This window comes from Coturnix japonica, chromosome 23 (genome assembly GCF_001577835.2).
Source record: "Coturnix japonica isolate 7356 chromosome 23, Coturnix japonica 2.1, whole genome shotgun sequence".
NCBI lineage: Eukaryota > Metazoa > Chordata > Aves > Galliformes > Phasianidae > Coturnix > Coturnix japonica.
This window is the reverse complement of record NC_029538.1, coordinates 1,417,004-1,428,985: the sequence shown is the minus strand read 5'-3', so window position 1 is coordinate 1,428,985 and position 11,982 is coordinate 1,417,004. Positions and strand designations below refer to the sequence as shown.

At 44.3% G+C, this 11,982-nt stretch overlaps 1 protein-coding gene across 1 annotated transcript; it reads left to right on the top strand.

The window, feature by feature from the left end:
* The first annotated feature begins 2,983 nt into the window (after positions 1-2,983).
* DNAJC8 (DnaJ heat shock protein family (Hsp40) member C8) lies at positions 2,984-11,810 on the top strand. Its single transcript, XM_015883508.1, has 9 exons — positions 2,984-3,140; positions 4,200-4,301; positions 5,498-5,554; positions 6,562-6,628; positions 7,220-7,314; positions 8,130-8,201; positions 9,227-9,318; positions 10,173-10,248; positions 11,028-11,810. Exons 1-9 carry the CDS (start codon positions 3,072-3,074, stop codon positions 11,148-11,150), a joined length of 753 nt encoding a protein of 250 aa, XP_015738994.1. The 5' UTR covers positions 2,984-3,071; the 3' UTR covers positions 11,151-11,810.
* Positions 11,811-11,982: the final 172 nt, after the last annotated feature.

The following is an 11,982-nucleotide window of genomic DNA, read 5'->3' as shown; positions in this document are numbered from 1 at the left end:
AAGCTGCATGTATGTTAACATGTATGTTAACATATGTACTTAACATGTATGTGAAGTGTGTGTGCTCCCATTGTGAAGCTGTGTGTGTATGATGGGTGTAAAAGCAGCTTTGGGATCTAGAGGTTGTATCTCCAGTTTCTAGTCTTGACTTTGGGGTCTAGCATAGAGCTGTATGGGGTACAATTACTGCCTCAGCCTTTTGCATTGATTAGCAGTTCAGCTGATTGGGAGTCAGTGATGTGCTTAAGGAGTTGTCACAGCACAAAAATGAAGGGGAATGGAGGGACCTAAGCAGAATTTGGCATTAAACATGGATTCACTTTTAAGCTACCAGATGATCACCATGAATCACCTTTACAGGATCTGGCACTATTGCTTTTACTCTATAACATGGAACGTAAACCATTTCTGTTCCAACTGGTTCCATCAAGCAGTGGTTGATGGGTTATTTCTATGATGAGGTCTATGAGCTTTGTTTCATGTGACCTGACCAAATTCTGATGTGAAACCAGGTCTGCATCCTCCTTGCTCTGAAAGAAATGCCTCCTATTTATTTCCAAGGAAGCTACAAAACTCACTGGTCTCCATAGATGCTCAGTGAGGGTAATGGGTCCTATATTCTGTACATGGAATGCCTTTAGCCAGGAGTAAGCTGTGACATGAAGGCAGCAGGTTAGTCCAGTGCAAGACAACAAGCTGAGCCTGTAAGGAAGTTCCAGATGTACTGGAACAAAGAGTAATTATAAATGTTTGGTTATTTATTGCTAGAAACTCCTGGAATGATGTTACAGGTCTGTACAGGTGCTACAGGAATTACTGGTATACAAGACCTGATTTAATCAGGACACACAGGGTTTTTGTTCATGAATGCATGCTGTAAGTGGCTTCTGAGCATTAGGGTATTATAAGAAGGATCAGTCCAACCCAGAGGGTCAGTAGAATAACAAGGATGTACCAGCGCTGGAAGGAAGGGGAGAAGAATCCCCTTCTTTTTGTACAGAAGGGATGGCTAGTGGTGCCATTGGTTATCCCAGAGCAACAGAGGAAACGTGGAACAAAAGCCCTTTTATGGCCTATTGCATGGCTGCACTTTGGAGGCCATCCAGCACCATCCTTGCAGCTTTCAGGTCTTAGGCTGCAGCTGTTGGCCACTCAGCATCAGAATTGCCTGAAAACATGAAAGCAAATTTCCTTAAGCTTCATCAGTAGATCTGGTATTGCTACTGTGCCAGGGGACATCAGGGTTTGTAACACGTCCCAGAGGCATGATAGGCAATAGGGATCCACATCAGAACACTCATAACACCTCCTAGCAAATTCCCTCTACCAAGTGCACATAAACAGGAAGGGGAATGGCTGTTTACAAGGGTGGTCAGCAATAAGACAAGGGGGAATGATGGTTTATAACTGAGACAGGGGAGGTTTAGGTTGGATATTAAGAGGAAGTTTTTCACCCAGAGGGTGGTGACGCACTGGAACATGTTGCCCAAGGAGGCTGTGGATGCCCCATCCCTGCAGGCATTCAAGGCTGGATGTGGCTCTGGGCAGCCTGGGCTGCTGGTTGGTGACCCTGCACATAGCAGGGGGTTGGGACTGGATGGTCCTTTTCAACCCAGGCCATTCTATGAGTCTATAATACTTACAACCAGACAGCGGATCTTATTTTATACCCTCATTAAACAGTTAATGAACAGAAGAGAGACACCGAGCAGTTTATTTGACATTGCTGCCAACCACACCGTAACACAACACATGTGGATAACTTTGGCCAAAGCACACAGTCTGCACGGCTGTCTTACACCGCACATAAACACCACCCAGCTTAGTCATCATCCTTCAGCTCCTTGATCTTGTGCTTGTGGCGCTCGATCTCCTTCTGCAGCCTCTGGATCTCCTTCTTGTGGTGATCGATCTCCTCCTCGTGGTGTTTCCTTAAGGCTGCCAGCTGCTCCCGCTCCTTCTCCCTATAACAGAGCACAACGCGGGGTGGGCCCCGCACACACCGGGGTCCCGCAGCGGGGCAGGGCTCAGAGCTCAGCCCCCCCTCACAGAATCACAGAATGACTCGGGTTGGAACGGACCTCAAGGATCATGTAGTTCCAACCCCCCTGCCTGGCAGGGCCACCAAACATACACCTTTACTAGATCAGGTTGCACAGGAGACCCCATAGATCCCCATAGAGACCTCACAGACCCCCACAGAGACCCCATAGATCCCCACAGAGACACCATAGACCCCATATTGAGACCCATAATCAAGTGCCATGGCCCGTCAAACCTGGCATCCTACAACCTCCTGTGCATGTCCTGTCCAGGCCCTAACCACTCTCCTTAGTCAAACTTCCCCCTAACATCCACCTAAAATTCCCCTTTTACCTCAAACCATTTTCCCGTGTTGCTATATCAGTCCCTTTCCAAGATTACTCCCCTCCTGGCAGTAAGTTCCTCACGGTACTGAAAGCTGGCAATGAGTCATCGCCAACCTCTCTTCTCCCAGGCTGAACAAACCCAACCCCTCAGCCTGTCTCTATTGAGGTGCTCCACCCCTGATCATCTCCTGTCACTCCTCTTGGACCCTTATCCATAACTCCACTGTCTATTTTACTCGATGCTTCACACCCGTGTCACCACTGAGTACGCTCCTCTCTGCGCCTGCCTTTTACCGATACGCTCTTCCGCTCACGGATAGAGCCCGCACCTCGCCATCGGCTCCTTGCCCAGCTCCCGAGTTGCATTAACAAGGCGTGAGTCTCCTCACCTTGCTCAGGGGTCCGTCACCCCACCGTTCACACCTTGCCCGCACTCAAACCTGCGGATCCGAGCTCTGCACGCCGCTGCTTGTTTGCTGACCATGATGCTCATCTCAGGCCGCCGCAGCGGCACAGGCGCCATGTCGCCTGCCCTGACACCGGGATCCGCGCGGTGACGCGGCCCGCCACCTCGCAATGTCCGCGCTTCCTCCGCCCTCTGCAGCGTTACCACGCGTCGCCCGCGATCAACGTGACTGGCAGGCGCCTTCTTGGTGTCGTTGTCGCGCTGGCGCATGCGCACAACGTCACGCGGTGCTGGCGATGGCGGCTCCTGAGGAGCGCGGGGCGGGGGGCGCCGCCGAGGAGGCGTTCCTCACCTTCTACAGCGAGGTAACGGCGGCGGGGGGGCTGCGAGCCCGGCCCCGCTATACCGACATCAGTCTGTCCCCTTACGCTAAAACGCGGCCTAACATGGGGGTGCGGCCTGGCGGGCGGAGCGGAGCCTGTGTGGGGGCGGGAGGGGGCGGCCCGAGAACTGCGGTTGTGTGGGGATGTGAGCGGCACGATGGGCTCCGCTGTGGGCTTGCTCTGTGCTGCTCTATGCTGGGCTCTGTTCTGCTCTATCTCTCTGTGTGCTCTATTTGCTCTCGTTTCTCTCTAATGTTGCTCTGTGCTGCTCTATGTTGCTCTGTGCTGCTCTATGTTGCTCTGTGCTGCTCTATGTTGCTCTGTGCTGCTCTATGTTGCTCTGTGCTGCTCTGTGCTGTTCTCTGCTCTGTTCTCCTCCCGCTGGATCCCCGCAGCTCCTTTGCTCTGTGTGCTCTGCTGTCAGCTCCCAGCTCAGCCCGTTGTTCCTGTGTGGGAGCTGGAGGGGGATGACCCCACTTTTTCTCTGTGCATCCCTCAGGTTGCTTAATTGAGCACTGTTCAGTGAACATCTACGTATTCCTTTCCCTAATGATGAATAGTGATTGACAGTCCGGTCTTTGGTTTGGGTTTACAGCGAGAGGATGGGGAAGTAAATTGCGCTGACTGGATAAAAATGGTCAGAGTGAAACGTATTTGCTTGCTTACAGTGATGTGATGGCATCCAATGGGCTCTCCTGGCAGTGCTGGGTTAAAAGCAGCTTTGCAGCTGGTATCCAAGGTATCAGGATGACGGCACTGGGAAAGTGTAGGAGTGAAGTGAGGGCAAAAAGGCTCCGTTGCTGAGCAAGACGTGGAAGACAAAGACAGAAATGTTTTCTGGGTTTCTTTTATAGCTAAAAGATGATGCTGACGGTGCTGTTACACTGTGTCCTGCTAATGTTGAGTTACTACAGGCTTGAGATGAGCAAGAGGTGTTGTGAGTTATAGCACCGAATGATAACAATTGGTGTAGCCATCACATAGGAAAGCAGGTAAATATGTTGTTATGGTTGGTTAATGAGAGCGTCTTTTGTTCTGCAGGTGAAGCAAATTGAAAAACGAGATTCTGTTCTAACATCAAAAAACCAAATTGACCGGCTGACCCGACCTGGATCTTCCTATTTCAACTTGAATCCTTTTGAGGTTGGTCTGATCGTGTTCTCCTGTCTGACATAGCACATCCCATTCTAGATTTACTGAGTATTTCTTAATGGAAAGAGGCCAGAATCAGAAAGGTACCGAATTCTAACCATGGATTACAGTGCAGGAGACAGGAGGATGATCTATATGTGCTTGTTTTCTTTATGGCAGGATGAAATTGTTGTTGCCATGCTTCTCTTGTTTAACAGCACTGGCAGAGTAATGCTAACTGCTTTGTGAATGATAACATAACAGGTGGCACGCTGTCAGGTTCCCTTCTGACCACTGTGGTCTTAGGGTTTCTGATTGTCCTTTATTTTGGGTGTTCATCCCACTGAACTTCTGTTCATAGAAGGATAGAGAGACTCACTTGTTATAGCAGAGAGTAATCCTGGAGGAGTCACTGGGAACTGCATAACTCCATTGCATGATGTATTGTGTTGTTCCAGTTGCAGTTAAAATCTTACAAGGAAAACACTGAAGGGAATACATTGTGATGTTCTGGGTATTCGTACAATCACAGATTGGCTTGGGTTGGAAGGGACCTTAAAAGCCCACTCAGTTCCAACCCTCTGCCATGGTGAAACTATTGCAATAGGTGACTTGCAAACTAAGGTACAGCATCATCCACAGGGGTCCAGAAGCAGAGTGCAGCCGGTATTGAAGGAGTCCATTAAATGGTACAGAGACTGGAGTGAAGTGCAGACCCTGCAGCCAAGTTCTGTGATCCATAGTGGTTCCCTGGGCAACGTGAGATGTTGGCAGCATCAGGAGAACCTGACAATACTGACTCCTAGAAAGAGCAGTGTTGGAATGGGGACTTGAGCTGTGAATTCATAACTATGGAAGTTCTGTGACCAGACTTAAAGCACTGGGTTGGGCATTGCTCAGAATCTATGTTCAGCTGTTCCCAGCCTCTCTGATATCTAAAGACAAACAGAAATGCAATGGAGTTTATTTTCTGCCAAATTACATTGGCACACTGAAAGAAACATAGCACTGCTAAAAATACAGTGTCCCAAACATGGTGTCCCTTAAAACGTTTCCATTTTACTAGGTGAAAACTCATATCCTGAAGCAGCTCCCATTGGGGTGAGCTTTCTGATGTGCCTGTATGCTGATGAACCAAGTTTTCAGAGCTTGCCCACCTTGAAACGTGGGGCATACAGTTGAATTTGCTCTGTTGTTGTCTTTTTTAGGTTCTGCAGATGGATCCTGAAGCTACAGATGAAGAAATAAAGAAAAGGTTCCGACAGGTATTTGACTTTTGCATTTGAAGCTTCTGAAATGAAACAAGAAGCTCTGCAGAGATTGTGCAGCTGTGCTTGGGAATGGGGAAAGCAGTGGAAAAGCTGTGTCTGGGTAGAGACAAGCAGCTGTTTTGTGAAGAAATGTGTAGAACAATCTTTGTATCTGTGAGGGGAAAGCTGGTCTGTGCATGGTTTGCTGCTTTGTAACATGAGTGACTGAGCCAATGTGAACTGAAATGCCCACGTATAAGCAGTGTATTGAAGTTTAGTCCAAAGAGGAGGTCAACATTTGACATTTACCTTTCTCTTAAATACATTATCTTTGATCCAGAAGTATTTATTTTTGAGATTTCTTTAAGAATTTCACTGTTTTTTTTGTGGTTGGGCTACCTGAGAGAGCAGCAGCCCTGCTCAATGCCTCCTCTTCTTTGCTCTGTGTAACACAGGGAACATTATTCCAGATTTCATATTCTGCTGGCAATAGTCAGTGTCCTGTCTGCTCTACAGAGACTGCAGGGAAATGTTTCCTTAATTTTCAGTGAAGGAGTCTAAGGAAAAAATGTACACATCTTTTTAAGTAGTTTAATATTTGAATAACTTTAGAGATCCTGGAGGACTTCTTGGGAGATGCAGGAGAAGTGGTAAACTATGGCTGAGGATGGTCTTTGTACATTTGTTTCTTTTTAAGACCAAAGGTTTGAAACTCATGTGTACAAGTGGTTCACGTCAGCCCTGTGCTGCTGTGGCTGGAAGGTGTCTGTATGGCTGCATTGCCCAAACTGCAGCTTCTCTTTGCCTTTTTGTTACAGAAGTTGGACCTCAGTTTCACTGAGAAACCTTCATTAACTCTTACCGATGTTTAGTCTACTGTGTTGTCGTCTGATTTGCTTGTATACAAAGGGATGTCATCCCCTCTGATTCCTCCTATCTAAGCTGTTCTCTCACAGAAAATACTGAAGTAGTCTTCTCTTTTTTTTACAAAGATCTTGATGGCAAGATTGTTTCTTTTGCAGCTGTCAATATTGGTACATCCAGACAAAAACCAAGATGATGCAGATAGAGCTCAGAAGGCATTTGAAGGTAAGTGACTCTCACCCTTGGCTGAGCTGCAGTTGGGCTGTTTTATTCTGTTTATATACTGTTTATTCTGGAGCTGTTTTAAATGCTTGTAAGGCCCCACCAAAGGACAGAATTGCTGCAGAGGTGTTTTAGACGAGGGAGAAGCAGATGTTGGCAGCTGGTTGGCATTTCAGCAGCAGCATTTCACTAGGTGGCAGTAATGGTATTGTTAGTTTGCAGTAGGACCAACTCATCCATTGGGCTTCAGGATAGTTCAAGAAAAACTGTTTATTCTGTGCATTAGATTTTATTCAGAGTGTGTAACAGTAATAAGATGGTTTCAGAGGCACTGCCAACCTCAAGCTAAACCTTATACCTTGTAACTAAATCACTTGATAGGATCGATGCTTTAACCCTATAATGTTCAGATGTTTCTGACAGTCTCTGACACTACCACACCCCACATCTCATTTGACTGATATCATGAAATCATTTACCTGGATGTAATAGGGGAAAAAAAAAACACAAAAAACCCTCAAAACCCTACAAAGTAGCAGTGATGCCTTTTGATTGTGACTACTGGTACTATTAATGTTGGTACTTGTTTTTTAGCTGTAGATAAAGCATACAAGCTGCTGCTAGATCAGGAGCAAAAGAAGAGGGCTTTGGATGTGATACAAGCAGGAAAAGAATATGTGGAACATACTGTGAGTATCCCATAAACTGTTCTTAATTTGATATTTTTTGTTTCTCCTGGTTGTTAAAAGGTGAACTGAACAAAACTCGTGATGCAGCTGTGCAGGTGGACTGAGCTTCTCAAGGCATGAACGGCTGTGCTTTGTCCGAGGCTGCGTTTGTGCTCAGTACAGGATAACTCAGTGAAATTTGGTACCTGAAGTAATTAGGTCAAACCACAAGATCTGACCTAAATAGTTTTTTTTTGAGTCTGTGAATGAATGATGCAGTTCAGATCTGTGTGGGTGGAAGATAATAGGTGGTGAAAGCTGAAGACTGGGAAGTTTTGGGGAAAAACTTGACCTATAAGATAAGGAAAGGAGCTTGGATTGCAATGGTCAAGACGTTGGTTGAGTAATATGAGCAGACTATACATAACAAGCTGATATGGGAGAACCCAGATGCTGTAAATCAAGGAACACTTTATGTTCTGCTTGTTATTGTTAATATTTCAAGCATTGCAATGCAAAATAAACTTCCTGCTAGTTTGGATGGTACATGTTGGATGTAAATGTACCTTAAAAACAAACTAACAAAAAAAATAGGGGATTATGTTGAATGAATAGTATCTGTTATTTTTAATGTCTGCAGTTCATATGACATTGATCGTGTGTATATTCGGGCTGAAAGCCAGGAGATTTTCATGTAAAATAAAACATAGATCTAAATCAAGAACTTACAGTCATCCAAACAAACAGTTCTTCAAATAGAACACAATACTATTTAGATATAGTTGGGGGATCCTTATAAAGCTTTGTAGGCTATTACTTTCATTCTTAATCTTTAGGTGAAAGAAAAAAAGAAGCAATTAAAGAAGGATGGAAAACCTCCCAATGTAGAAGAAGATGATCCTGAAGTTGTAAGTTTGTGTGTTTCCAAGTGACTGAGGAGTACAGAATGTATTTTAAGGAATGGGAATCTAAACCAGTATGCAGACATTTCTTTGTCTGAGAGTTGTAAATCCTTCTGCATACAGAAGAGTAAGTTGTGACTGTAGAAGTATCATGTATTGAGTAATATCCAGCCTGGAAGTAGTTTGACTGTACTGTAAAGAGGAAAAGCATTATGATGTTACCTAGATCAAAATAACCAGTTCTTTCCTAGGAGCAAGGCACTATTGCTTGTCCATCATACACTCTTGTTTGACTTGAATTTCATTGTATGTTCTGAATGCTGGAGACATTCTTACTGTCAGCAGAGAGAACCCATTGCAGCATGTCTAAATGTGCTTTTAGGGACAAGTTGTAGGAAGGCTTGTTTCTAGCATATTGCACTTGAGGATAGAGTTGCTGTTTTGAGGATAGATCTGCTGTTCTGCAACAAATTCGTCTTACAAATTCATCATTTTTTTTCCTACAAAGTGTTCTTTTTCCTTTTGGTGCCATCCCAGCAACTCCATAATGTTCTTATTTTGCACTGATTTTCAGAGGTCTTTTGCTGTTCTTTAATAGTGAAGTTTGTTTTAATTACAGTGATATTTTCCACTGCAAAGCCAGGGCTAAATTGTTACAACACATCAAGGATGTCAGCTGGGAAATCGGCATCTATACAGTGACCATTTAACCTTCTTTTAATATGTCAAATATTGTGGCATTGTAGAACTCGATGGACAAAATAGGAGAGCTTGAAATGAAGTTCAGTTTAGGCACAGAATGAAAATGAAATATTATTAGGTTATTAAGTAGCTGCTTCCTGGTTACATTAGGGCTAGAATATAACCATTTCCTATGTCTCTGCTATGGACTGAGCTCAGTGCAGGACATATGCATGTGCCCACACAGCCTTGCTTTACTTTCTTTTTATGCTTCTCACATTCTTCTGTAGAATAGATTTTTCTAACTGTGTTAACGTGCCTTGTTTTAAGACCAAATGTGTGTTTTACAGTTCAAACAGGCTGTGTACAAACAGACAATGAAGCTCTTTGCTGAACTGGAAATTAAGAGGAAAGAAAGAGAAGCTAAAGAAATGCATGAAAGGTACCAATAGCATTTTGCTTGTGCAGCTCAGGCTCTGCTTTGCCCCTCACACGTCCTAGGAAAAGATGAGAAATTAGAGAATCTGAGGAAAATAAATGTTTGAACTGACCTTTGGGAGCCATCTGGTCCAACCTCCTGCTGAAAGCTCAGCCTTGGATTAGATTAACAAGGATCCTGTTAAAATGAAGCTTGAATACCTCTAATGATGTAGATTCCGTGTGTTCTTTATTGAGTACAGATGTCTGTGCTTGAAGAATGTGAATAGGGAGCTTTCCCTCCTATTCTTAAGATACATTTACTATGCTTAAATACTCTGTAAAGGCTGGCAGAATGAAATGGTTTTAAGTGTTGTTTGCGTGCAAACAGTTGATTTTTAATTTTAACTAGTTGCCAGAAATATCTTGTGGCACGTGTGATTGTAATCAGTCGCCTGTTGCCTGAGTAGCTGCTGTAGATGCACTTCACAGAGCAGGGCTTCTTGCGATAAAAATAAAGGGAAAAACCTTCTCCTTCTTACTTGCACACTCATGTGTTTATTAACTTCTCAAAACATGTACCCTGAGCAGTTGTAGATAGTTATCACTAGAGTTATTAAGGATTCCAACTTGTTTTGCAAGAGATGACTCACTGATTAAATGTGTCTGCTGTCAGTGGTGCCATGCTGTCATCTCTGCTCGCTCTAGTTTTGAAACCAATTGTTTTTTGCTGTGCAGCCACAGGAGTGCATAATTACTGACAAGAATTGTAATGTACCCAGAAATTGGAAGAGCTTTCAGAGAGGTGTTGAAAGTGTCACTTTGTGTCTTTAATGTAGGTGCTTGTGGTTCACAACTTCATTGTGGCTTCCCTTCCAGGAAACGACAAAGAGAAGAAGAAATTGAAGCCCAGGAGAAAGCTAAACGAGAACGAGAATGGCAGAAGAACTTTGAGGTAATCAGCAGCTGATCTAGCCTGTAATTCTTCCTTTATTACACACCAGAGGGCAAGTTCTATGGCATAGAGAGCAGGGTGGGCAGGAAAGAATTTAATAGCCATGTGCAGGACCTCCTTAAAGGATGTGCCAGATTATTCATTTACACTCAAGCTTAGTCCCAGACTATGTTCAAGAGGCCTTTATACAACAAGATGTCTGGCAGAAAGTTCTGTGTGCTGGGCTGGCATCCATTGGAAAGCAGACAGATGGGATTTCTTCCAGTGACTTAAATGGGCAGATTTTCTCTGTTCATATGTTGTACCATATGGATACAGGAAGCTGGGTATCCTGGAAAACACTGAACTGACTGCATTTGTGTAATGCTGCTGTGTTGAGTGCACAGTGGAGTTATGTCATTTATTGCCAGGTACAGCAATGTGAGCTGCTGGTAGCGTTGCTGGCAGAAGTTCTGTGATCTGTGGTCATTGTGGTTGGAGGAGTTGGGTGTTGTTGCTCTGCAGATGCAGGGAAGGATAAATGCTGAGGAAATGTGAACTCATATTACAAGCAAATAATGATGTACCAAAAAGGAGAACTGCAGAGCTATTGATACTGCTCCTAAACAGCTGAACCTCTGCACTTGCAAGCGTGTTCTCCAGCTTTGCTGGTGCATGTCCTGGCTGCCAGGGTGCAGCATAAGGGGCAAATTGATACTGATCTCTCAAAGCTAGTATGCAAAATCTATTCTCTGGCTCTTGCAGTTGTTAACCTTCCTCTTTTTCTCCTTTGTTTCCAGGAAAGTCGGGATGGTCGTGTGGACAGCTGGAGAAATTTCCAGGCAAATACAAAAGGCAAGAAAGAAAAGAAGAACAGGACCTTCCTGAGACCTCCTAAAGTAAAAATGGAGCAGCGTGAATGATCTTGGCAGCACTGCCAAAGAGCAGCTCCCCAGTCCCCTCCCTGCTTTTAAGGACTCATTGTCACCTAGAGTAAGAATTGCTTTTTAGTAGACTGTTTGTTTCCAGTTCAATTAATTATTGGTCAAAGTATTTTTTGTACTCAGTCCATTTGAACTAGGGCCATAGTCTGAACCCAGCCAGGAACTCGCTAAATGTAGAATACATGGCTTAGGAGGGTCCTCCCATTATTGCTGTCCTGTCTGTCTGCTGCCCTGTAACTCGATGTTTTGTACCTTACAGAGATTGTGCTGTTTCACTATATTCATTTCTAGTTTGAGAGCTGAACCAAGTGTCAGAAATGCATCTGTGCCTGTCCAGGCATCATCTTTCTCAGCAAGTTCAGCTTCAGAAAGGTCTGAGCTGATTCTGGAGATGTGCTTCCATTACTGTTCAGTGCAGATGAGCTGCTGTTAAGAGACCTGCAGCCCCCCACTGCATTGCATGGTGCTTGGAAGGACTCTTCTCCCAAGATCTAATTTCCATTCTGAAATCGCAGCTCTCAAGCTTACACTTCTGTTAATCTCAGACCAGCTGGTCACTTTCTGTAAAGATAACAGAACGTCTCAAATAATAGTTAAGTTGCAATGGTCTGTATGTAAAATAAATTTTTACCCAAGTTACCTTTTTTTTTTCTTTTTTCTCTTTTTTTGGCGAGGAATTATTCAAAGATACAATTGTAAATTGAATGCTGGCCACTGAGCTGTTACTACTGCTCAGTAACACTCGCCCTGGTAAGGTTTTGTAGTTGTTCCAAAGACGTAATCAAGCTGTGTTAACACACAGTTCTCTGCA